This window comes from Panthera tigris, chromosome D1 (assembly GCF_018350195.1).
Source record: "Panthera tigris isolate Pti1 chromosome D1, P.tigris_Pti1_mat1.1, whole genome shotgun sequence".
Classification (NCBI taxonomy): Eukaryota; Metazoa; Chordata; class Mammalia; order Carnivora; family Felidae; genus Panthera; species Panthera tigris.
The window spans coordinates 72,925,555-72,952,121 of NC_056669.1; the positions used below are offsets into that span (position 1 = coordinate 72,925,555).

General features: G+C 48.6%; 1 protein-coding gene across 5 annotated transcripts in view; it reads right to left on the reverse strand.

Annotated features, from left to right (window-relative positions):
* Positions 1 to 26,567, reverse strand: part of ABCC8 (ATP binding cassette subfamily C member 8) — a 77,249-nt gene that overhangs the window by 32,387 nt on the left and 18,295 nt on the right. For 4 of the 5 annotated variants that reach the window (XM_042959075.1, XM_042959074.1, XM_042959073.1 and 1 more), the window contains exons 7-15: positions 22,411 to 22,575; positions 19,199 to 19,354; positions 14,208 to 14,342; positions 13,691 to 13,853; positions 3,916 to 3,956; positions 2,629 to 2,774; positions 832 to 937; positions 555 to 671; positions 95 to 170 (exon numbers count right to left, since the gene is read on the reverse strand). In XM_042959075.1, coding sequence (XP_042815009.1) covers positions 95 to 170; positions 555 to 671; positions 832 to 937; positions 2,629 to 2,774; positions 3,916 to 3,956; positions 13,691 to 13,853; positions 14,208 to 14,342; positions 19,199 to 19,354; positions 22,411 to 22,575 — 1,105 coding nt within the window. Of the gene's footprint in view, positions 1 to 94; positions 171 to 554; positions 741 to 831; positions 938 to 2,628; positions 2,775 to 3,915; positions 3,957 to 13,690; positions 13,854 to 14,207; positions 14,343 to 19,198; positions 19,355 to 22,410; positions 22,576 to 26,567 lie in introns of all 5 variants that reach the window. The other variant, XM_042959071.1, reaches the window with a different exon arrangement.

A 26,567-nucleotide genomic window follows, 5' to 3' on the forward strand; every position in this document is an offset into this window, starting at 1 on the left:
CTCTGTCATTCAGTGGGACATGTGGAAGGGGCACTTCAGCTATGACTCTGAGGGGCACTCCCAAACCATGCTAGAGACATGAGCTGGGCCGTACCTCGTGGGATGCGGATGGTGATGTTGGACAGTGTGGGGATTCCATCAGGAGTCCACGTGAAGAAGCCTCCAATGATCTTTATTGGTGGTAGCCCACAGCCCAGAAAAGAATAGAAAGGCAACTGGGTTCTCAGTGTGAATGGTCTCTTGCCTCCCCTCCCGCCATGAAAGCTAGAAACCCTGATTTCAGTCCCTGGATCACTTCCAGGGCAGGGGAGCGGGGGAATGGCCTTCTTCTGCTGACCCCTGCCTGAATCACCCTCTCTGAGATGACAGTCACGGGGTCCCACATTCAATGGAGAAGGAAAACTTGTCCCTGGTTTTGGGACTGCTATGGACCCTCCAGGCGGGCAGGGTGACCTCCAGAGCAGAGGACTCAGCATATAGGTCTCTGATGCTAAGCTCCCTCCTGGAGATGGTGCTGGGGGGCCAGACGTGGGGGTGCAGGTTCTAGGACTCACCTGGACGCAGTAGTTGTCAGCATCCCCATCTGCACTCGGAACCAGCCTCTGCAGTGGGGCCGTGAAGCCCCGACAGTCCTCTCGGGCTGGATGCTTGCGGTTCACAACCTTAAGGGGCTGGGAATGGTCAGGAGGAGGTGAGGGCCCACAGGACTGGAAGCTGTGCAGGGAAGGGAGTCCCCCCTCCTATGACGAGAAGCTGAGGCAGGACACAGCAGGGCACAGGCTACAGGCACTAGAGAAAAACACTGGTGGCAAGGGGAAGCCGGGCACTCACCACTGCCTGGTACTTGTTGGTTTGGCCCTGGGGCGCAGGCTCCCGGGGAGCACACTGCTCCTCGCGGATCTCTGCACTGGACAGGAACTCGCTCAGCTTTTGCACGCTGCAAAGGAAGCATAGAGACACCTCTCACCCTTGCCAGGGGCAGAGGGAAGGGGAGAGAGAGGAGGGTGCAGCCTGAGAGAGTGGCTCTGAGAAGGTTCTGGGTCCTGCGGTATTGTCCCCACAAAGCTCACACTGGAGGGAGACAGATCAGTGGGCATCCATGGTGGGCAGCTGATGTTATCAGTCAGCTAGACTGGATTAGGGTCTGGGTTAGGGTAAGATTGATTTAGTTTTAGGGGTAGTTAAATGTTAAAGCTGGTTCATTGGTGTAGGGCTTTATCCATTACTGTTAGAGTTAAGGTTGGTCAGTGTTAAGTTTAGTTAGGGTTGGGATTGGTTATTAATAATAGCTAGTATTTACTGAGCACATACTGTATGCCAGACACTGTGTTTAATGCTTTATACGCATATAATTAAGTCCTGCTGGGGGAGGTGTTATTAATCCCAATTCAAGGAGGAGAAGGCCTCAGCTACCCTGGTGACAGTGGTATCAAGAGTGTCTGCATATGGAAATGCTTCTGGGTCAGCACAAGGGAATTCCAACAGCTGCAGCATCCTTGGACCTGTGGTTTCTATACAGAATCACAGAGCTGGGCTGGGCTGGGGGTAGAAGGGTGATCATTAGAAGTCACAATGCCATGGCCAATTAAACTGAATCAGCACAGCCAAGCCTGGAAATAGGAGCTAATCTTCTTCCAGCCCTGGTTTAACTACTCCCTGGTTGTATACTCCTTTGGCCACAATTCTGCTGAGTTATGCCCCCTTCCATCCTTGAACCCTGGCCAGAGCTTCCTTGTGTGAGTTGTTCCTTCCATCAGTGACTTTGTTCCAACAGCTATTTCCCCTTGCCAGCTTGTCTAGGACATGCTAGGGTCTCATGAGACCAGGGTGCCACTTTTCTCAAGATTGAAGGGGCTTGGGTACTGTCTGGTCCCATTGGTGATGGGAAAGGACATAGCTGGCTCTCCCCAGAGGCATGCCAAGACCTAGCTTTCAAGGAGCTATTTCAGTGGTCCAAGGAGATCTTCACTCCAGGTATGGAACTCCCCAGCCAAAACCTCAATGCTCTACCCTCAGGTTTTCATTCCCAAGAGGGTGATGTCTCTGGGAGAGTGGCCACAGGGCTCTAGAGCTCAGACGTAGGGGCCTCTTAGAGCTGCAGGCTAAGGGGGGGACAGGACATGCAGGCACTTAGGGAAAGCTGCTTTACTGACCAGGGTCGGGAAGGCTCTGGGACCCGTGGAAAGAAGAGGGGATGTTCAGCCTGAGGAAGACAAAGATTCAGTGGATACCTTCTGAAATCCGAGGAGCTGGAGGAACAGTGCTCATTCTGGGTGGCTCTGGAGGGTGGAACTAGTACCAATGGGCAGAATTTGTGAGAAGATGCCAATTTTGGCTCAACATTGAATTTTTTTCTTTTTTTATAGAGTTGTCTTGCAGGTGCCATTGAGTTTCCTCTCCTTGGAGGTATGTAAGCCAGTTAGGTAATCCCTTCTCAGGGATGGCATGGAGGGGAGCCACACATGGCTATGTCCCTCAGGCCAACTATGACTGCCTTCAGCGAGGCCCAGATCAACGGGGAAGCATGACTTTGGACCAAACAGCTGTAGTTGTAGGGGTCACTGGAGCAAGCCCTGGGGCCACCACATGAGCTGCCTGTCCAGTGTCCTTGCTGGACCCTCTTCTCACCTGACTAGAGCTTTGACTGTCGACCGGACCACGCTGGACAGGAGAAACAGTGGTGTGACCAGGATGTGGAATAGCGAGAGGGAGGCGAAGGCCACCGAGGGCGAGAAGTCGGCCTCTTTGAAGAAGCTGACGTGGCCCACGAAGGTCTGTGGATAGAAGGACAAGCGAGGTATGTGACTCAGAGCATGGCCCTCTCCCATACAGGCAGCACTCGGCTCCTGGGCTGGAACAGGGGACCCAAGGAGAGCTTTCTGTTAGAGACACCTTCATCATCTTCAATCACCTCCTGGAAACGTCTCCAGCAAGCTCAGGACTTCACGCTGGAGGGCTGGGCTGCTGCACCCTGTCCTGCTCCCTCCTTGCCAGGAATGACCAGAGGGAAGCCCTCAGCTTAGGTCAGCTCTGCCCCCTCAGACAGCAGTCCTCAGTCAGGGAAAATGTGGGCATGATCATTCCCAAACCACCTCCTCTCTGCCCTCGGCTACCTGGCTGGCTCAGCAGCCTCTGTGACCCAGGCTTCCCCAAGGAGCCAGGCCAGAACCAGCCCAATAAATCATGTCAAAAGTGAATTCCCAAGTGTGTCTGATGGCTGTAAACTCGCCACAGCTTAGGGACACCGGCCCCCAGGGGGAAAAAATGCATCTTTTTAAAGAACTGTGGCCGCCACAGACGCCAGGGATAGGAGCCCTGGGCGGTAGTGAGGGCTCGACCTTTCTGGAGGGGTCTACTTCGGGCCCCCACTGCTGGGCTTACACACAGCTTTGGTCAAAATTGCTTTAGGAAACCTCCACTGCAACATTTAATGATGTGGAGAATTATTCGTGTTCTTAAACTTTAAAAAGCAGGTTACAAAACTGCATGTGCGACACAATCCTATTTTTGTAAAAATGTCACATTATGTGCCTTAAAAAGAGACTGGAAAGAAACACGTTAAAGATGTTGCCAGTGGGACTGTGGGTGATTTAATTTCCCAACATGTCTGCAATAAACACGTCTTACTTTTATAATTAAAAAGTTTGATAGCTCTTTTTAAAAGAAAGTGAGATTTCTTTAAAGACGAAGCCGCAGGTCTTCTGGGCCCAGAGGCAGAGGCCCCGGTCTGCCTGGGGTCGGGGAGGCACTGCTGGGCATTACAGGCTTTCAATCTATTGCCCTATTTCAATGATGCCCACTGCTGAGTGCATCATCCGAAGGCCTTGTGCAGAGAGGCCAAACCCTGGGCCGCCTCTCACTGCAAACACTCTCTGCCACCCACCGCATCCGGAGCTGGAGAAGGGATCCACTTACAATGAGGACAGCTGCAATGGGGATGGCCGTGTTCATGAAAACTGTGGAGGAAGCACAAGGGAAGTTTAGTGGGAGGGATGAGAGAGCTAAAAATGAAGCTGCCCGCGGTGGTCCGGAAGCAGTGCAGCCCATGGGGTCCCTTCTCCAGCCACCAGGGTGGAGCTGGGCAGAGTAGGGGCAGAACTCTAGCCTTGCGGTCCCTCCAGCTCCTTACCCTGCTTCCCTTAAGACTCTTGCCCCATGTGTCTGAGACCTGAGCCTTTAGACAAAAGCTTACATGCTTTTATTCTGCTCCAGGTGGTCAGCGGGAAGGAAGTCCCGTGAGAAGCGGTGAGAAAAGAGATTGGAGCATTGGCTGCCCTTGGCCAACTGTGAGGTCAGCCTCATGTGTTTCTGGGGGGCACTAGGTTGCTACCCCTTGTTCTGCCTTTGGTCCCTGTATCCCCCCAAGCCAGGTTCTCTCTGAGGCTTAGAGGGTTCCTCATCTCTCATGGCTCTTGGGAAGGATTTCAAACTCACTCACATTGAGGTATTAGTAACTAAGGACAGCTTAAAAGAGGGTCTCCCTAGGCTCTAAGGCTTAGAGTCCCTGCCTAGGTGGGGCAGGTGGTTTGCTGCAACAGAGGTCCCCTCCTTGTTCTGTTTAAAGTGTGGCCCTCGGACCCTTCATAGGGATCCCAGAGAGCAAAGGGAGCTGGACTTCAAGTCAGAGAAGGGTGGAGTCCCTGACCTTGGGCAGGTCATTTACCTTTCCCATTCCTTGGTTTCTTTACCTGATTTTTGTAAATGTGTACTTGTTCACACCCTCTGGATTCCTCCAAATAAGAGGGGATAATGTAAAGAAGATAATGTAAATAAGAGGGGAATGTGAACCTGGATGCTGCCTGAATGTCAGACCTCACAGGCTACTAGCTTAGCTCTGCTCCACAGGTCATGCTCCTCTAGCCCAAGGTGTGAGATGCTGGAGAGAGCCCTAACCCTGGGCCTAAACTTCCAGAGAGCAGCCTTCCTGGAATAAGAGATGACTATCTTAGCTGCCACCTTCCCATCTCCTCCTCCTTCCTTCCAGGAGCCTCTTCCAGACCAGCCCAGAAAAGAGTCTGGTTGTATAATTAGCCAAATTAAAGCAGAAGGAGCCAGGAGCCAGATCAGCCTGCTGTGCACATGGCCCCTATCTAATGAATGGCAAAGGTTCTGGAGACACTGAAGAATTACAAATGGTCAACACCATTCCAAGAAGCAGACTATCCACTTATTCCAAGAATCCTGTATGTACCAGCTAGTACATACACAGTGTATGCTGGAGATGTGGAACCCCAAATGGGTGGGAGAATATGGCCTCTGCCCACAGGGGCGTCCTTGTCTGAGGAAGGGGGCAGAGCTATGCCCTCAGGAAGCCCCTATTAAGATGGGGAGAGAGGGAGCATGCCTCGGGGAGTTCCCCAGCAGACGGAAAGACATTGGGCCCATTTTGGGGGAATTCCTAATCTGATGAGGGAAACGGCCCCAGGCATTGGAGAGCTCCCAATCTCATGGAGGAGACACAGCTGGTCTTGGGGCTTCTGCTAGTCTCTCTGGTCACAAGGCTTTTTACCAATACCAATATCATACCTGGCCTTTAGCCACCCTTCCTGAAGAAGGCGCCATGGTCTCCAGGTACCCTGCACAGTGCTACAGCTCTCTCTGTGTCTCTGGCAGGGGGGCACTTTAAACACAATCAGTTTTCCTACGGTATAAGGGACCCAGATCAGGGATGTAGGACATAGCACAGCCATTGTGGGCTGTGAAGAGGGAGGGGGAGGAGGACACCAGTAGGCCTGGGCCCTTGACCATCACCAACCATATAGCTCTGAACATTGGAGTAGCCACGTCCATCCCCTCCAGGACCAGTTATTCCAGAAAGCTCCTTTAGGGCAGGAGCCTCCTTTGGTTTCTCTCTTTCCCATCTCCATCAATTACCAGACAGGAGGGGTTCAAGCTAGAAAAGGCACTTGTGCACCACCCCTGGGCCCCCTCCCACACCTCTGGGGCTCAACTCCCAGCTCTAGAATAGGCTCGAAGTTAGGTTGCAAATTGGCCCAACTGTGCTTAGAAAGCAATCTGGTGCTTCATAGCTAGAGACCCGCAGAAGTTCAGACCTTCTGATCCTGTAATCTCTCTCCTGGGAATTTATCTTGAAAAATCACTTAACAGAAGCACGAAGCTCTCAGCAAGATGGTGTTAGCTGCAGCGCTATCAGTCACAACAAAACCACAACCACAGCCGTAAAGCACCCAAAATGAAATTAACTGGCAACATCCAACAGGAGTGGCTGTTTTAGTAAAGTGGTACATCGACTCTGGGGGAGATTTTGCAGTCAGAAATGTGTGATAATGGGTATTTTGTTCTGCATGTTTTCTCTGGTCGTGATTTTTAAAATTTATTTTTTCCCTATTTTATTGTCTTTATTCTTGTAGCTGCCTGAAGTCCTTTGAGGAACGAGACAAGCTATAAATAAATTTGAAAATGAGTATTCCAATGCTGATGCAGCACCATGGAGAATGTATATGACATAATTAATTTCTGTCCTGTTCTGTTGTTGTACGGAGATGTTAGCCAGTGAAAATGTAATTTTCCACTTCCCTCATCCTCTCCTGGAAGGACAGCCTTTGTTCAGGGAGCTCTGGGTGCCATACAGGGTGGCAGATGGATGAAGGGAATCACTAGCTGCTTGTTTTCAAGGCCACTCTGAAGACCACCCCGCTGGGCCCTGGGGTGGACATGGCTGGCACTGGGGATGTCCGTGTCTAAGACTAAGGAGCCTGGGATGCCGCAGGCGCTGGCAGGTCTCTGAGCTCAGCAGACACTCCTGTACCCTAGTGAGGGTAGGGGGAAGGGAGCAGGGTGTCCCAGCTGTCACAAGTTGAAGACCAGAGGCCCTGCACCCATCTTCTTGAACCACATAAGGCCCTGGAAGACATTAAAGGTGGTGGAGGGGTGGGAAATCCGACCGAAAGTTCATTTCTCTCCAACTTTGGCATGGGGTGGGCTGACTCATCTTGATTTGATCCGGACAGGGGTGGGGTGGTGCGGGGACAAGAACATGATGGTGCTCAAATCTTGAGTGCTAGGGAGCCAGAAGTACTGTGAAATAATTCTAAGTGAAAGTAGAAGGTAGAAAATCATGTGTGAGTGTGGCACTGTTATGGAAAAGTTTAGCTGCGTGTAGGCAGGCCTGACATGCCACCTTCGAAAGTAAAAGTCTTTCTGTAATGGTGTAGACATATGGGTAGGTGTCGTTTTAACACCCTCCTCTCCAACTACCCTTTAAGAAGTATTCCTCCAAAGGGGCGCCTCGGTGGCTCAGTTGGTTAAGCGTTGAACCCTTGATTTCGGCTCAGGTCGTGATCTCACGGTTCCTGAGTTCAAGCCCCGCATCGGGGTCTGTGCTGAGAGCACAGAGCCTGCTTGGGATTCTCTCTCTCCCTCTCTCTCTCTCTCTGCCCCTCCCCTGCTTGCACGCACTCTCTCTGTCTCTCAAAATAAATAAAAATGTAAAAAAGGAAGTATTCCTTCAAAAATTATTTTTTTGCAGATCTCCTCTGTCCGCAAAAGGTGTTTGTGCTGGGTTCTGGGGGTAGAGCAGTGAGTAGCTGTGCCACTTTTCATACCCCCTCCTCCCCAAACAAAGCAAACAACAAATCAACCAAAACCAAGGCAGGGCTCAGATCAACTGCTCCCCATGGCTTTGCTCAAGGAATGCTGCCCGGCCTTGTAGGTGCCAGCCTGCACCGCAATACCAGGAGCTTTTTATTTCCACAGCTTTGATAAATATTTCAGAAGCCATGTGTCCGGCGGCACAGCCAGCCATTTGTGCCTCTGGTTAACTTCATCTTTGTCTCCACGGAGGGCAGGGGAGCAGCTGTGGGCTCACAGCCAGGCCTCAATGCAGGTTGCACCTGCCAGAGGGGGAAGCGTATTTTGAGGTGCACAGGGCTATTTCCCATTCAGTGGGATAGTCAGTCTGAAGTCTACAGAGGGGAGGGAAAGGTGGCTCAGCTGCTGGCAGTGGAGGAAGTGTGGCAAGAGACCCTGTAGCCACACCGATTCTGCCCCTTCATAGATGCACCTGCCTGGCTCTCCCTCAGCCACCTCTCTGCCCAAGCAGGCCAGGATGTGCATCGGCTGGCCCAGCTAGTGGGAGGAGGGGCAGATACTGAAGAAGAAATTCACAGAAGCTGGAGGAGGAAGGGGGACCAGGTGCGGAGGTCACCTTGTCCTGCAACACTGGCTGCTCTGAGTCGGGGCCTCCACGGAAGAGACAGAAGCAAGACTTGCCAAGAATTGCCAGGCCCTGGCAGGTGCGGGGTGGCCTGAGAATGGGGTTCACCAGCACCATCCTGTCCAGCCCCACAACGCTGTCTGTGGCAGAGTTGGGTTTGGAGATATGTTTTTTGTTTTGCAGGGCATGGTTTGAGGCTGGTTACATCCCTCCCAGGAGGGTCCACCTGACTGTGGTTCAGACCAGCTGGGAAGAAAGAAGACCTTTGACCCCAGAATACTCAAAGAGGCAGCAAACATACCTGTCCTTTACTCAAACTCTTTCAGTGGCTCTCCTGCTTTGGGAGAAAACCTAGGGGTCTGAACACAGCACACAGGGTCCTGCATGATCTGGTCTTCTTACCCTCTCCTCACCGAATTATGCTCAAGTCTTGAACACACCATCATCCTTCTCACCTCTAGGCCTTTGTGCCTGGAACATTCTTCCTCTCATCTGTCTAACCTGTAGTCATCCTGACAAGGTTTCCTTGACACCCATGACCCCTAGAGATTAGGTTGGGTAGAACTCTTATGGGCATCTAGAATACCCCTTTCTGTTCCTCTCACAACACGGTTGCACGTCTGGCCTCCCTATCAGCCTGTGAGGAACCTGCAGGCAGGGACCACTATTTCTTCTCAGCACTGCACCCCCATACCTAGCACAGGTCCTGGCACATAGTAGGAGCTCACCAAATATTTATCAGATAAGTGATGAAAGAAACAAAACAAAAGTGGTCCATTTGGAACTGACCCATATCTCTGGCCTCACTGTTCATGGCATGGTCTCTCTCAGGACTGGCAGGGAGAGGATCATGCTTGCCTCCTCTTTAATGCACAAGGCCTCGGTAGAGTCTGACACAGAGAGAAGGCCTTGGGATGGGTGCTGAACAAAGGACAGAATGAACTGGCGGCATGTCTGTTGGTTGACTGGTAGGGCCTAGAACCCCTTTGTCACTCTTGCAAAGCTTGTCCTCAAATACACGGCTGGGCTGGACATCTAGAATCACCTGCTTCTGCAGGGAAATAAGGATTGAACTGACTTCTCAGGGGAGTGGCCAAAGCACTTACCTCCAGCTTTTCCCCACTTAAGCTTCTACTCACTGAAATCCTGCCCTTCCTATGAGGTGCAGGTCAAGCCACCTCTCGCGTGAAGCTCTCGTGAACTCCCAGCCCACGGGCTTCCTTCTTCTCTGTTCTCGGCCATTTCCTGGCTGAGGACCTTGGAGAGTCCTCTCCCCTTCCTGAGCCTCACGAAAATGGGACAGTGGAACCACACACCTCACAAAGCTGTTGTGAGGATTAAGTGCACGTAGGCTTGCTAGGCAGCCAGCACAGAGCAGGTCCATACGGTTCAGTGCTCCCTGCCACTGTTTCATGTACGTCAGCGCTGACATCTCAGCAGAGTAAAAACTCCTGGAAAATGAGTAGCACAACTTAACTGTCTCTTGCATCCCTCCCAGTGCTTGGGCTGGGCTCACTCAACCCCGGCCGAGTGACTTACATCTCTTTTCCTTCAATTCTGGATTTTGATGGTAGGGAAACTGTAGCCATTTCCTTTTCATTCCCTGCACTGCCCTGCCCCGCACCAGCTCGGGGCTCTGATGGCAGGAGCATCAGATAGAGCACCAGAGCTACTCTGACTGCCTGGCATTCGATGACCAGACTGAAAGCCCAGCAGGCAGCACCGAGATGGACACCATCAGAAAACATGACTCTTGGGTTCCTCTTTGGCGCCAGGACCCCGTGGCTGGCGCCAGGGACGAGAATGAAAGATGCCCCATTACCTCAAGTCTAATGACCTGTGTCCTGATCCCTGGTGACAGGGAGCAGAAGGCAGGAAGTCCGGGAGGAGGTAAATGAAAACACACTGAAAGCATATACCCACAGCCAGGAGGTGCCCTTCCCACCCTGTCCCCCCACCCCCACCCCCACCCCGCCCTCCCTGCTGCTGACTAACAAACCCATCCCAGGAAGGGCAAACACCAAGTAAATAGCACTTAGCTTTCAACACTCTCCCGGAGGGCTCTTCCCTTTCCCTCCCACTGTCCTCTTCCAGGGACCAGCCTGGGATGCTCTGTTTATCCCTCTAGGTCACTGATTCCTGGACAGGTGAGGGACCCTGAACAGAACCCCTGCTTGGCTCCAGAGTCCCTCACTCCTAACATAGTCATCTCAGCCCCTGACAACATGGCATCTCCTTTCCCCCACGTCCTCCTGGCCCCATGACCTTCACGAAGCCATGGCTTGGCTTCTGAGGGCCCCATGGGACAAAGAACACCTACTAGACAGGTTTTGGCGGGCTAGCCTGGGAACCTAGGCATCGTAAAATGTTGTTGATATGCAATACATCCCAGGTTATAGTGTGGAATGCAGGAATCGAGCATACATCTCCTAGGAGCAAAGTAGTTGGGAGCTGCCCTCAACTATATGACCTGAGGCTGCCAGGAATCTTGGGGGCCTAGTGTTGTTTTCTTACTGCTTCCCTTCCCTAGCTTGCATCGAAGCAATAGGGAGCCTGCCCTACCCCGCCCTGCTGTGCTGCTGCTGGGAGGAGAAGTCACCTGGCTGTGGCCGGAAATCCTCCTCCACCTCAGCAGCTGTTCCCATTGATGAGATGTCTGGGAGCCAGGTGTCTAATTGGTTATACACAGTGTGGTGTTACTTTTACCACAACCAGGCCCAGGGGCAGGCAGAGCAGGAGGGTGGCAGAGAGGAGGGTGAAGAGGGCCTGGGCTGCAGGGGCTGGTTTCTCTGACCTCTTGAGATGTTCCTTCCCAATTTCTCCTATGCTGTGGAGCACTCAGCCTGAGAGTGCTCAGAGGCCCTGAGCACTGTGTTCAGGGCTGAGGGTAAAGAGGAGAGACCAGTGACCTGCGTGTCTTGGTGAGGAATCCAGGAAGCCACCACTGCCTGCCACGTTCATAGCTGCATTCTGAGAAAAGCAGTTCCTAGCAGGATTTTCTGCAGAAAGATGCCATGATTGGTGCCACGGATGGTGGATGGTCTGTCACTGTTGACCGTGGTAAGCCACAGGGCACCATGGTCTGGATGGGCACAGGAGAGTGGGACACTTGGGGTGCTCAGTGTAAGCCTTGCTCTGCGAGAACCTTCAGGTTGGGTGCTGGCCACCTGGCCCCACTGGACCCTCTCTCTAGGCAATATGAACACCAGGAACACACAGATGACCTGAGTGGCTATCTTATTTTCCATGACCCTGTCTGGGAGACATGGCCAGTGCGCCCTGCACTACTGGCCCACCACTGGCGACCCCCACAGCTGTGTTTCTTCCTGGCACACCAAAAGAACCAACCTCGACTGGAGGAGGTGGTCAGTAGTGTCCGTCTCTCCTAATTTCCTTCTCTGTTTCCCACTCCCATCAAAGCCCATTCTTGGTTGTTTCTCTTCTACTCAGAGAAAATAGCCTGAAATGGTGCCCCACTGTGTCCTAAGTTTTTTTTCACCCCCACATCAGTGCCCAGCCCTTTGTGAAAAATAGCACAAGATGCCAAAGGATCTAGTCTGAGCCATGCTTTTAACCTCAGGATTGACCTCAGGAGGACACCCCCTCTGGGCCTCCATTTCTCATCTGTAAAATGGTTTTCCCAAATGGCAGAAAACATTTTCTTTATGTGGGGCTTGAACTCACAACCCTGACATCAAGAGTCACTTGCTCTACCCACTGAGCCAGCCAAGTGCCCCTCCACAGATCTATCTTTTAACTCACAAATGTCCTCTTCAGCTATATTAATTCATTTAAGCTTTACACTTGAGTTGTTTTGTTTCCTTTTTGTTTTTTGTTTTTTCTCTCTGGGGGCTTCTACTTGGCCCTTCCTACCATACTGGCTCTTAAACTGGACAGGCCAGGGAACCAGGGTGAGGTATAGCAGCTGCTAACTACTTCCATCCCAATTATGCACTTGGGCGGTGGCCACCACCGCAGGGTGGGGCCACGGAGCCACTAGACCAACTGTAAGATCAACTTGGGCCAGGACTCCATCAGATCTCCATAAGCCCTGGCCTGACCTGGGGACCACTGTCCACCAAATTGATTTCGATAACTAAATTTTTAATTTCTAGAATTCCCTTTGGCTCTTTTCCCCCTGATACTTATCTGTTTTACCTTGTGGGTTTTACACTTTCCTTGAGCTCTTTAATTATTTTAAACATACTTACTAACTCTTTCAGACTATTCTATCATTTCCAGGTTTGAGGGAATAATTTTTTTTTTTTTTTTTTTTTTTTTTTTTTTTGCACTTGCTGACTCTTACTCTGCTGGTACATTTTTCTCAGGTGGATTTTTGTTTCTTTATTATTAGCTTATTGTTCTACAGGAGCATTTGCCACTAGAGCCCCATGTTCTCTGGAAAGCGGTTTGTTTTGTTTTTTTTTTTTAATTTTTTTTTTAATTTTTTTTCAACGTTTTTTATTTATTTTTGGGACAGAGAGAGATAGAGCATGAACGGGGGAGGGGCAGAGAGAGAGGGAGACACAGAATCGGAAACAGGCTCCAGGCTCCGAGCCATCAGCCCAGAGCCTGACGCGGGGCTCGAACTCACGGACCGCGAGATCGTGACCTGGCTGAAGTCGGACGCTTAACCGACTGCGCCACCCAGGTGCCCCAGGAAAGCGGTTTTAATACATATGTCTGCTGGGACCCCAAGAGGTTTTTTTTTTTGTTTTTTTTTTTTTTGTTTTTTTTTACCAGTTTTGGTCTTTTTTCCCCCTTTCTCTCTGTTCTGGGCTTAGGGTTTCCTAACCACTTGGTTAATACAGATTCAGTCTCTACATCTGTGAGTATCTTTCTCCTCCTCATACCCCAGGTAGTTAGAAGCTTCCTTGGAGCCGCATCCAGGGCAGGGAAGGGAAGCTCAGTCTGATTTACTTAAAGAAGTCCTCACAGGGGCGCCTGGGTGGCTCAGTCCGTTAAGCGTCCGACTTCGGCTCAGGTCACGATCTCACTGTCCGTGGGTTTGAGCCCTGCGTCGGGCTCTGTGCTGACTGCTTAGAGCCTGGAGCCTGTTTCAGATTCTGTGTCTCCCTCTCTCTCTGACCCTCCCCTGTTCATGCTCTGTCTCTCTCTGTCTCAAAATTAAATAAATGTTAAAAAAAAAAAATTAAAAAAAAAAAAAAAAAGAAGTCCTCACACTCCGGAGAATCCAAAACTGTTGCTATATATTCATTTACTGCAGCCTCCCCATAACAGATCAGCTCAATGGAGTATAAAAGACCTCCTTTGTCTCTGTCATCACTGTGTCTTGAGGGCCAGGACAGTGTCCTGCCCGCAGCAGGCTGTCGATATACATTTGATTTGCTGGGCACGTGACTGAGGACACTGTGACTTCCAGGGGCTCTGCTCCAAGCTGGAGGCCCACCTGGATTGGGTGATGATGATAAAGACTCGAGCTTCGGCCACCTCTGCTCCCTCCCTCAAGCCTGGACACCCAGCACACAGGGCTGGCTGGTGGGGTAGACTCACTGGAAATGGAGGTGTAGACGGCGAAGGCTCTGAGGCTGGTCATCTCCTTCCTGCGGGTCATCTCCACGCGCGTGCAGAAGATGTTCTCCCAGGCGTACAGCTTGAGCAGCTTGATGCCACGGAGCATCTCGTTGGTCTGCTTCAGCCTCTCGTTGGAATACTCCTGCCAGGGGTCACCAAGTCAGAGAGGGGTTTCCTTTGCCCCTGGCCCAGCCAAGAGGAAGGAGCCAAGTCAATGCCCTCATCACTTCACAGGCAATGCTCAGCTCCCGAGCCCATGGGGACGCTCCCTTGCTTTCTCCACTCATCCCCTCCCACAGACAAAGAAACGGAGGCCTGGACAATCAAGTAACCTGCTTAAGGTCAACGATAGTGTGGATATATGTGTGTATGGCTGTTTGGTGGCATCTGGGGGAAGAGTGAGGAGCCTCGCTGATGTACAGGGAAAGGGAGCAAGCAGCCGCATGGGGGAAGGATGGGGAAAAGGGGCGCGAGCACCCTGGGGACGCTCACTCACCAGTGTGCTCCTCTGGGCCTGGGAGAGCTTGGTGGCCACAAAGTACTGGACGGGGGCCAGTAGGATGATGACAGCTGCCCCAATTAAGGCACTGACTCCAAGGATGTAGTAGAGGAGAATCACACCCACGACGATCTGAGGGAGGGTCATGGGGGTGAGTTTCCTTTGACCTGGTAGTCGCCATGGGGGAAGCGGTGTTGGCAACCCCTTTCCCCAGGCCCCTAGAGAGGGACATGCCTTGGTGCCCAGGTTTCCGAGTTGTCCCCAGGGGCCAGAGGAGGAGGTGTGACAAAGCAATTTCAGAAAGAGGTATTAACATGATGGGCTCTCATGCAAGCAGTGGCTTTCTGGGCTGATAACAAACTGCATTTATCTGTAAGCCTGCTGAACCATTAACTCTCTCCAAATCTACCTTCCAGATGGAAGTCTCAGAGCTGAGGTTGCACAATGAGTGTAACAGCACCTTTTGTTCTGTTGGCTGGCTGGCAAGGCTGACGGTTCCCTCACACTGGGGAAAAAGTGACACATGAGCAAAGGGGCACTGCCGTATCCATGCCAGACAAAACCGGTCCAGGGTCTGAGAGTTCATTTTTCATTCTCAGGCTCCTGGCATCTTTTTTAAAATAAAATATGAACTGTCTTCTATTACACCAATTATTACATATATAAGAAAATGAAAATGATCTCTTAAATTTATGACATCATGTAGAGTGGTTTTTGGATGAAAATACAAGTTTTTACAATTCTTAGAGGCATATACATTTTATAATCTATAATATATATACACATATGTACATGAAGGCTGGTATCTTTAATGTTTTAGTGAATCTGGCAAGTATTCTCTGAAAAGAGAATTATTCTGGCTTTATGCAAATGACTGCCTACTTCTGAATATTTATGAGAAGTGTAAATTACTCTTGCCAGCCCCTGAAGCATCAAGCTGACAATTTCTCAGGTTGCCTTCAAAGGCAGACAGCTCTAAATTCAGGGATTATTCTAGAGGAACAGATGTGCTGTCTTCCTTAATTGGAAAAAAAAAAAAAAGTCTGCCTGGGTTGGCCTTGCACTCTACACCAAATTGGCACTAAGCTCCTTGCACTACCTCGAGGGCAGAGGTGGGCGGTTTTGTAATTTCTCTTAATCACAGAATGCCTCTTGTATTAGCAGGATCTTAGGGGCTGGTAAGTGACCCCTTTACCACCTGCCTCCCAGTGTTTCACTGATGTTAAATGCTGACACGGGGGTGCAGAGAAGCACGTTGGGAAATAAAGAAACTCCTACTCCTGCCAGGCTCTGCTTCCATCACCCTACCCAAAAATTATCCCTGGCATCCAGTGTTTTCATTAGCTGTCCTCAGATGGAGGCAATCAGGGCATATTGTTCAGCGGCTTGGGTAGAGCCAGACACCAAGGAAGCTCCAAGAGCACTCCCAGAGTCACCACCATGGCACCTGCTGGGGGTCGGTGCCTGAACCTCCACCACGTGCAAGTGCTGGCAGCTGCTGGAACAAGACCTGGAGACACAGCTGCTGCTGATGCCAGGCTCCTCCTCCTCCTCCACCCACCCCTTGTCATGCTCCCTAAATTCTTCTGTCCACTCTTCTATTCTGAGGGGTCTGAGTGGACCTTACAGGAGAATATATCAGAAAGCAGTGATTCTGAGTATGCAAAGCAAGTGTGGGGAATACAAGGGCTATGTTAGCTCCTATTTACAAGTTAGGAAAGTGATCTAGTATAATAGTGGGGAGATCATTGTCCCCGGAGTCTTGCAAGCCTGAGTTTGAATGCAGTCTCAGCACTTAGCTGTGCAATCTTAGGCAAGTTACTTAACCTCTCTGAGTTTCAGCTTCTTCATCCTTACCATGGTGATTTTAATGCCCACTTAGCAGGACTTCTGTGAATATTAAATGAATATATATGATAAGCACCTAGAATAATACCTGGCCCATAGAGATCAAACCAGGCGGCAACCCTTTTCTTAAACAAACAAACAAACAGGCCTCATGGGAATTCTGTCACTAGGGAAGCACGGAAAGGAGATACTTGGGTATATGGCACAGCTACCGGCTCACTGTGTGCCCCACCCCTCCAGTGCCCACGGGATGAGGAATCAAAGAAGTCCCCACTATTGCCGAGTTCCTTAACACGGCATCCAAGAGCTTCAGGGGGCCAGTCCAGCCCCTGAAATCGTAGGCAAAATGTGTGAACACACATTTGTTTTTCTGAGAAGCTTTTATTAGACTGTCAAAAGTATGTGTAGGTCAGAGGTTGCCTAGGGCTGGGGGAGGGGATGAGAAGTGACCACCAATGGGTACGGGTTTCCCTTTGGGGTGATGAAAGTGTTCTAAAAGTGTGACAATGCTAGGGGCGCCTGGGTGGCTCAGTCGGTTAAGCCACCGACTCTTGATTTCTGCTCAGGTCATGACCTCACCGTTCGTGAGTTTGAGCCCTGTGTGGGGCTCTGCGCTGACAGTGCGGAGCCTCCTTGGGATTCTCTCTCTCCCTCTCTCTGCCCCTCCCTGGCTCACTCTCTCTCTCTCTCAACATAAACAAACATTAAGCAAAAATAAATAAATAAACTTAATAAAATTGTAATGATGGTCGCACAACTCTGAATATGCTAAAACTCACTGAATCCTACACTTTAAATGGGTGAATTATATCTTAATGAAGCTTTTATCAAAAAAAGTATATGTGACCAAAAAAAGATTACAAATCAAGGAGAGTTCCCGGGGATAAAGGAGAGGGGCTCCTGAGCTAGTTTCAGTATTTCCAAAGGCGACCCAGGCTGCACACAAGATCCTGGCTAGGTTGAAAGGATTGGATCAACTCCACGTGGGAACACTGGGTCTTGAGGGCTGGTTAAAGCTCTAAGTGGCAAAGGTATAGCCAGCCTTTAAGGAATTAAAAGTGGAAAACCAAATGATACTTCATGATAAATAAACAAAGGTAAGTAGTGGAGATAAAAACTACCACCCCCTGGGTGTTGGGAGGGTTAACTGCATAAGTGACAGAGGCTGGGGCAGGCAAGGATTATTTTTTCTTTTAATTTTTTTAATGTTTATTTATTCTTGAGAGAGAGAGAGAGAGAGAGAGAGAGAGAGAGAGCACAAGCAGGGGGAAGGGCAGAGAGAGAGAGAGACACACACACAGAATTGGAAGCAGGCTCCAGGCTCCAACCCGTCAGCACAGAGCCCGATGTGGGGCTCAAACCCATGAATAGTGAGTTCATGACCTGAGCTGAATGAAGTTGGATGCTTAACTGACTGAGCCACCCAGGTGCCCCTGGGGCAAGGGTTATTAGTATTAGCATTGTTAGCAATGATGTACGTGCAATAAACGTTATAAATAGTAGTAATGATAATCTGGTGGACAAATGAAATCTTAATGAAGATTTTGGTGGACAAAATCTTTCAAAAGAAGTTGTTTAAGGGGACATAATAGAAAGTGTTCTTGTGGATAAAAGACTGGTAACTATATTAGATGAACTCTCCAGGCCCTTCTATGGCTTCTTTTTTTAAAAAAGTTTATTTATTTATTTTGAGACAGAGAGAGAGAGAACTCTCATGAGTGGGGGAGGGGCAGAGAGGGTGGGAGAGAGAGAATCCCAAACAAACTCTGCACTGTTAGCGTGGAGCCCGACATGGGGCTCTACCTCATGAATTGTGAGATCAGGACCTGAGCTGGAATCGAGAGTAGGACACTTAACCAACTGAACTACCCAGGTGCCCCTTTCTATAGCTTCTGTAGTCACCAATCCATCTTGGTAGAGCTGGGGGGAGGACGGTGGTCTAGACATGGATAAGTGGTAATGGGGGATGGCATACAGGGCTGTCCCCATAAAAAGGACCATCAGATTCCTTGTCCTACGTCCCCATCAAGATGCCTAGCTGACTCTCTCTGTTCTATTTTCCTTTAAAGTCTTTCAAATATAAGTTTTACAGGTAAGAAGGACCAATAAAAATCACTTGAGATAAAGTTTTGTGGAATCTGCGTCCTAAGGACCAATCGATTCTGAACTGGTAAAGTCCTCACTCAAACCAAAGTCTGCAATTTCCAGGGATCTGATATTTACTTAGTGACTGCTCTAGGCCGGGCACTCTGCTTGGTGCTTTACTTACATCGTCTAATTGACTCATCATAGCAACACCAGAGGGTAGGAATCATCCCCTTTTCATAAATGAGGAAATTGAGGCTCAGACAGGTTAAGTATTTGAATCAACTGGTTTCACCAAAGTCCAGGCACTTTCCTCTATACCAGGCAGCCTCTGTGGAGCCTGCAGGGGTTCTGGGATTCACCAGAGTGAAGCCAAGTCCATGGTCAAAGCTCCAGATGAGAGACAGAGCAGACCAGACCAGGAGTCAGGAAAACCACGCCAAGGATTCTCCTGCTATCGTTGGGGGAGAATGCACCTCCTTCAGAACCATCCCCAAAGGTTGTTTGGCTTTAGAAATAATCATGTTTTTGATTTTCAAGAACAACACGTGCTTACTTGAGAATTTAGAAATGCATAAAGAAAATAAAAGTCACTCGTAACCCCACCTTGTGGCCTTCTAGTTCTTTTTTCTGGGTGAGTCTGTGCCAATGTGTACACGTACATGTATTCCAATTTAGCGTGAAGCTCACTGCATGTACTCTTTTGTAACCTTTTTGGCTTAAACATCCATCATGAACACTTTTCAGTGTGATTAAGTACTTTGTTGTAACATAACTTTTAATGTCTGCAAAAATGTTCCACATATGATTATCCCATAGTTTTTTTTTTTAAGGTTGGATGCTTTTTGAGAGCCTAAATGACAAGAGAGATAGCTAGACTGTTTACAGAGTGTGAGTGAGTATTGGAAGCCAGGGTACACACCATGGAGACCCCAAGGGTGTGGAAGGTGCAGGCAAACATGGGATGGAAGATGGTGAGCCCCTAGTCACTGGGCATGTACCGGCAGATTCTGACTTTGTGCCCCCCACCCCCACCCCAGACACACATCCCTTACCTGTACTGGCATGGCCCAAAGGTTTGGGCACAGGAAGAAAAACCACATGAGCTGGTTGGTGTCAATGGCAACCAGGTTGCAGATCTGCCCAGCTGTCATGTCCCCCATGGACAGGTTGGAGGTGGACAGGTGCATAATTTTATTGTAAATCTTGGTCTGGAAATGAGAGCAGAGTATTTCACATTTGTCATCATCATCATTCTAATCCGTCTCCCAGATGCCATGTGTCTACAATATGCCAGTGCCTTCTCAGACATTCCTCCACGGGGCCCCAGAGCAGCTTTGTAAGGGGGCACTGCATTAGTGGTTCCAATTTTACAAATGAGGTAACTAAGGCTCAGAGAGGCAAAGGCCTTTGATTACAGAACAAGCAAGTCAGAAAGGCAGCATTCACATGAGGAATCCTTGCCAGCATGGCAAGCTACTTCCCCAGCAAAGCAAGACCTCTCCCTTGGGGACAGGACTTAATTAGCTCTTAAATCTTAAAAGTGATCTTCGTGTCCTGTTGTATTCTTGGTTTGCCAGAGGCCAGTGGAGAACACACTTCATAAAAATGATAAAGTGGGGCAGCTGTCTGTTTTAATGTGGCTGTCTTCAACCAGGGGAGGGGTGTGTTTGGAGGCCGTGTCTTGTCTTAACTGAGCCTTGAAACAAAACAAGGGATCAGCTTGGGAAGGTCTTTCGTGAGACATGACATACAAGTATCGATCAGCCCCACCACCATGGGAGTCCTGCCCCCAGAGGACCTTGTTCTGTCTCCTCAGGGCAGATGGGGAGCAGCCATGGAAATGGCTCCCTGTGGGCTCTGATCCTAAAAGCTCTGTGTGCAGAGTGATCGTGCCTCCTAGAAACATGGCAATTTTCAAGTTATGTGCTCTTAAACAAGGAGAAATGCATTTCTGTCTTCAACGTCCTAGGGATGCCTCCTCTTAAATGAAATTCTATTGTGCATTCTGTTGTCAGGTGGACTCCCAGTCCTAAATTCATCTTTTGTGAAACCCAAGCTTTCTTGTGGATCAGGTCTGCTTAAAGCATGAACCTATCGTATGTCTTTTTTGAGTTTATATACACCATGGGTACAGTTTAAAATAATGGCAATGACATTTTTGGACAGATCTAGGCACGGCCCAGGTTATGTGAAATCAGTCTTCAAAGAATAATAGTAAATTTAGTTTTAGTGAAGTAGGAACATAGAGTAATCTATCAAATAAAGCATTATTAAGTAAAGGCTAGGATACACAGAAATCCACAATTGACTGATAGCTGGTTTATGTCCACAAATTATATATATAATACAAGCATGGGGCTTAATAACTTTTCATTCAAGAACTGTCATTCTTCTCAAACCCATGAAGACGTAGACCTTTATCTACAATTTTATGTAAATCTCTGAAAAAAAGGTTTGTTCTTCTAATTTGTTTTATAATTAATACCAGCAGTTTCTTTTTGTGGCATATGAATTTAGCTCTCCTGGATTCAGACAGTTTGATAAGAACAATTACATGCTAATCCATTTAAAAACCATATTTGGCTCTTTTAGCGTAATTGGAAAATACTGGGCTAGTGTGTAATTTATGACCTACAAGTAGAAAGATTTAATTACAAAACTGACTACAAAATTGGCTGTTGTCTATGGTGGTATGTGCCTGCCAGTCAATGGAAGAGTCTGTGCAGAGGCTGGGATTTTCAGAGAGGTTTCCTGAACTGAGAAATGACTTTGTTCTTCCTAGCTTTGAGCCCCTGTGAATCTCAGAGGGTCTTGTATTTTCCTGGGCTCTTTCCACCACTCTCACATGATGAGGAAATGATTCTGTTTTCTCAGTGAAAAACCACTGGGGATGGGCAGCGTTGTCATGTACAGATGCACAATCTGTGCACAACTCCAGGGGGCACCATTCACATGGACTGTACTAAGATAACCAGAGTTTGGACTCTGACAGGGTCCCCAGCCCAGGTCATACCCTTCTCCTCTCAGTCCCTTTTCTGCAAAGCCTCTGATCCTGGCTCCCAAGGACCAGTCAATGTTAATAATGAAATGAGAAATATTTCTGTCCTGAAGTGTGATGTGGCTTTGGGATTTAGTCACAACTTCTGAGTGTTCTACTGACTTCATGGGAATTTCTGGGTATGGCAGAATCTGCTAGTTGTCTCCCAATATCCATTCTCTCCTTTTCACGAGAAGAATTTCTAGCAGGGCATATATGGCTGTCAGGAACAAAGACCACACTTTCTAGCCTCTCTAGGTGTGGCCACATGGCCAATTTCTCTTCGATGGGGTGAAGAAGGACATGTGTACCTTCTGCATTATGATTTTAAAAGAAGGCAGCATTCCCTCCTTTTGTCCCATCTTTCTTCTCTTGCTGGTTTAAGTGTAGGCCCAGCATTGGCAATGTCAATAGTCATCTGAAGCCATGGGGCAGAAGGCACATGAGCAGGCTGGCAGCCTTACAGAAGGAGCCAGGGTCTCTGACAAGTGTGCAGCTGCCACAGCAGCCCTGACTGTGTGTGGAAAACAAACTTTTGTCCTACTTAAACCACCATCTCACTGGGTCTCCCCATTCCAATGGCTGAACCAAAATTCTAAAGAGAATACTAGGGCTTGGACAACTCTCGTCACTGCCTTGCCTAAAAGTGCCCTGAATCCTTCCTGATTTTGATCACCCTTTAAACCCACTCTGGGAAGGAAACCACAGGGGGAAGGAAGAAGGACCTAGATCCAAGGGACTAGGTCCAAGGTTTAAGAGTTCAAATAAATCTTGCTGGGCCAAGATTTAAGAGCTCAAATAGACATTAGAGGCTCTCTAGTCCCAGTTAAGTCAAGCTCATTTATTTTTTTTTGCACCCAGAGAAGACTGGTAGCAGACCCCTGGGACAGAATCTGGGGAAGGAGTCTGACGCTGCATGTGCATTCAGCAGGAAAGAATGTGGTGACCCATTAGTGACATCTGTCCCATTCTAGGCCAAGCAGGTGACATCACAGACCTCGTGCAAGGCAGAACCAGGGCTAGAACTATCGCACTCCCTGAGTCCAGCCCAAGGCACTTTGCACTCTTCCTACACCTCTTTGTCAATGGTTATTGTTTCAAAGCACTGCTAAAGGGCAACAAAAAGATAAACTCACACCGGAATTATTCTTAAGTGCCCATGAGGATGAATAACGGCGGTTCTTACTGCTAAGTGAAAACATAATTAGCCTGTATTGCAAAAAGTACCTGTATCGCTCCTCTCAAGTTAATTCCAGTTTCGATGGCGACATAGTAGGATGCTTGCAGAAATGTTCTTTGCAGTAGGAGGGCAAGGAACAGAAGCACGGCCAAGACGTAGGCATTAGCAAGGAACTCTTGGGATGAGACAAAGTAAACCCCGAGAAACTGCGTCTGAAAGAGAATTCAGAGGTGGCTGTCGTTGCTAGCAAAATGACCACCATTAGCACCTGTTACTGTGCCACAGTGGCCATTATTATAAGACCCTCCATGCTTGCAAAGCTTTATGCAGCTGTTTATGAGGGAAATTAGACTAATAAATCCAGCTAAACATTCTTCTAGCCACAGGGAGGGGTGCCTATCCCCTCTTTATCATCCTACTTAGGAGAACAGAATGTGGCCCAGTTCTAACCTCATGCCCATAAATATGACTCTCAGCTTTGTGGCCACCGGGCCCAGGGGAGATCACTCTGAATGGAACAAGAATAAATAGAGCAAATCACAGAGCGGCCAAAACCAGAACTGCCTGAACAAATCCCACAACGTGTGTTCTCTGCTACAAAAAAACCGGAATGAGCTGAGGTCTTGTCCTACACTCACCGACAGCCTGCCCTGTAGAAATTTCTGGGGAAGAAAGACCAATGGGAAAACTGTAGTGCTCCCAGGCGAGATGAAAAGTCATCACCTATAATAGGCTGGAGAAGATTTTAGAAGCCCCTGAGCCTTGTGGGGTCCCGGGACGTCCTTTTAACTCGAAGGTCCTCTTGTTGCACCTCTAGCAAGATCTCAGATGATAAGCACTGGGAAAAACCAAACATTTTGACTCTGTTGCTAAAGATACCAGGAAACAACAGCATGCCTGTTTCCAAATTCAGCATCAATAACTCCCAGGAAAACTTTGATCCTGATTAAACCTTTGCTCCCCAGCAGAACCACATCAATGTTTCCATGAAGACAGCACTCTCTCCCCTTTCTGAGACTCTGCCCTGAACTCCAAAAGCCATTTGAAAGGGGATAGGAGCTGCTGCAGGCTAAAGGGTGGTGGGAACATAGTGATGAGAAGGAGGCTGAGGGCATGTCTATGGCCAGGATCAGGTCCAAGGGGTCAGAACTCTAAAAGGAGTCTTTTTTCCTAGAGTCAGAAATTCCTGGATCTCGGATACAGGGCTATCGAATGGTAGTAGAAAAGATCTGGGCCTTCTAAACCAGCCCTGCTTCATGGAGCTTACGTCTATCATCTCTCCCTGGATCTGTGGGAAAGGAGGCTTTTCACAGACACAGAGAGAGGAAGCAGGAAGCAGACACAGAGAGACCACTGAGGTCTCATAGAGGAAGGCCCTACCAAGGCCTGAACCCCTGACTCTGTCTCATTTGTCACAGAACCAGAGGGAAAAGCAGAAGGAGAAAAGAGAGGGTAGAGGGTGGGGGTGGGCTGGAGGCAGCAAAATGGACCTTAAAATTAGACTGCAGGGGTTGAGACCCGTATCCTACAGGCAGGATACAATATTTATCAGGTACAGAACTCCATTCTCATAATACACTAATGAGAAGAATGCCATTATGAGCCTAATTTTGTACATGAGGCAATGGTGTCTCAGCATGGCTATGTGGCTGGTTCAAGGTCACACGCTGATAAGGGACAACATGTAAACATGAACCTGTGTGATGCCAAAACTATGACCCTAGACGTACTACCAAAGCCTTATCCAGCCTTTTGACCTTGAGTCTCCCATTGTCAGCTACAAGCTTATGACTTGTGGGGGACAGAAACATGGCCACTTGGCTGGTTCTCAGTCAAAAAAGAAGGCATGTGGGTTTGGGAAAGCCTGGTCCTATCCAACACATTTTGGAATTCTTAGGTTCTATCATCTTCTGCAGAGACCCAGCTCTGGAGAATGGAGCCCATTATGTTAAAGCAACAAAGCACATCATGGGAATTTACCCCAAAGGAAATAATTTCACACCAGGAAATAGCTGTATGTGAAAAAAGTATTCTATCTCTGGATTACAGCAAGGGGAGAGTCTGAAAAGCCATGTGAATGTCCAACCATAGAGAATGGTTAGGTATGGTATGATGCTCATGGGAATACCACACACTCAAGAACACTGATCATCACAAAAGCTCTCAAGCAGCAAGGACTGCCATGCATGTGCTATGTCACAATGATCAGAAAACACATAGGCTGGAGAATGAGGACTAGAAAAGTCAAGTGATCACATATGTTGGTGAGAGTACGGGTGGCATTTGTTAAATACACTCATCATTGTTTTCACATTTTTAACAAAACAACAAATTCTTTTTTTGCAGCTTTAAAGGCAAAACCTTGACCCCTTCCCCCCATAACACACACACACCACAGGGTCAGAAACTATATTTCTTTGGATCAAGAATTTCGTGGCCTATTAAAATGAAAATCTTCCTGTAGGTATAAGTCATTAGGACATTATTGATCTCTCTTCAAAGAGAGACATAAAAGGTATGGAGCCCAGAATAGCTAAGTTTTTATTAAGAAGTGGGAACTAAACTAGCCAAAGAGACCTGAGGTACTACTACCCAAGGAAGGCAGGCATTGGGGAGGTTTAAATGGGTATGAGGGCACTGACATTGCCCAGCACCTTGAAGGCTAGAGAGGAAAGGCCAAGGACCTGCAACATGACATCTGGTGGGAGTTAAATGCTTCAGAAGATCAGATACCCTCGTCCCACATTTTCACAAGCTCTCAGGGAAAGAAACTGTGTTTGTTTCCTGGGGTGCTCAATACATATTTTAAATCAATCAATGTATATGCTCTTCCTTCCCATCTACTTTTTATAGAAGTTATACATTTCCCATTTTTAAGTGTTTATTTTTGAGAGAGACAGAAAGAAAGAGTGTGAGCGGGAGAGGGGCAGAGAGAGAGGGAGACAGAATCCAGAGCAGGCTCCAGGCTCTGAGCTGTCAGCACAGAGCCCGATGTGGGGCTCGAACTCACAAACCGCAAGATCGTGACCTGAGCTGAAGTTGGAAGCTCAACAAACACCCAGGCCCCCCTACATTTCTCCATTTTGCAGTTGAGCTGGGTTCATTGCACAGGTAGGACTAGAACCTAGGACCCTTGACTCTATAGTTCTGACCCTCATTATCCCTGTCTGGCCAGAGATATGACTGGAAAGCCCTCCTTCCCTTGTTCTCTAGAGCTTAATGGAGAGGGATCACATGGGCTTTTGCTTCTTATTTTGGCGGGAACCAGAAGATTCATTGCCCATAGGTCCCAGCCCTGGAAGACCCTGGGTGAAAACAATGACAACTATCTTTGAACACTCATGGGCCAGTGTACCCAACCATCCATCTATAACCAGTTATGGTGGTTTAGAGCCTGGATTTAGAGGTTAGCCACATCTGAGTTTGAGTCCTAGATCATTATATATTAGCCACTGTGTCTTTATGTAAGTTCTTCAAACTCTCTGAGCCTCAGTTTCCTCACTGTAAAATGAGGCCATTAAAGGTTTCTACTCAGAGAGTTGTTGTGAGAATTTAACGTAACAATGCAGCTAAAAATATCTAGTAAGCATAAGCACTCAATATGTGGCAACTTCTATATGATTCCCTGAAGAATCATTTCTCCTGTGCCTCCTGAATGTCAGGCATAGAGCTGGGTGTTGGGCACCCGGAGGTCAGATAATGCAGTTCTTGTCGTAGGGGACTCAGGGTCAAGTTGGGAAAGAGACAAGGGGTTTTTGATGGTGCAAGCCCCGGATGTTATGGAAGCACAGAGGAGGGGAATCTAACCCTATTAGAGGAAGTCTTCCTGGAGGAGGTGACATCTGAGCTGAGTCTTGGTGGCTGAGAGGGGTTAGTGAGAGGAAGGGAGTCCTGCCAGGCCAGAGCAGCTGCATGGGCATTGCCATGAAGAGACCAGCCCACACACTGACATCACAAAGTCACAGAAATGCATATAAATTTACACAGTCACCCACAACAATAGCTACAAATACGTGTACTCAAATAGGGACACAGACACACATGGAAAGAGATAAACCAAGAGACACAGGACAAATAGAAGGACATACATACAGAATCATAAACAGTTTCCAGGAGAACTCATTCAGAAACACACGTACACTCACAAACTTACACACGTTTCCCCTCTGAGGTTAGAGGCTGTTTGAAGCTTTGGCCCTCAGAT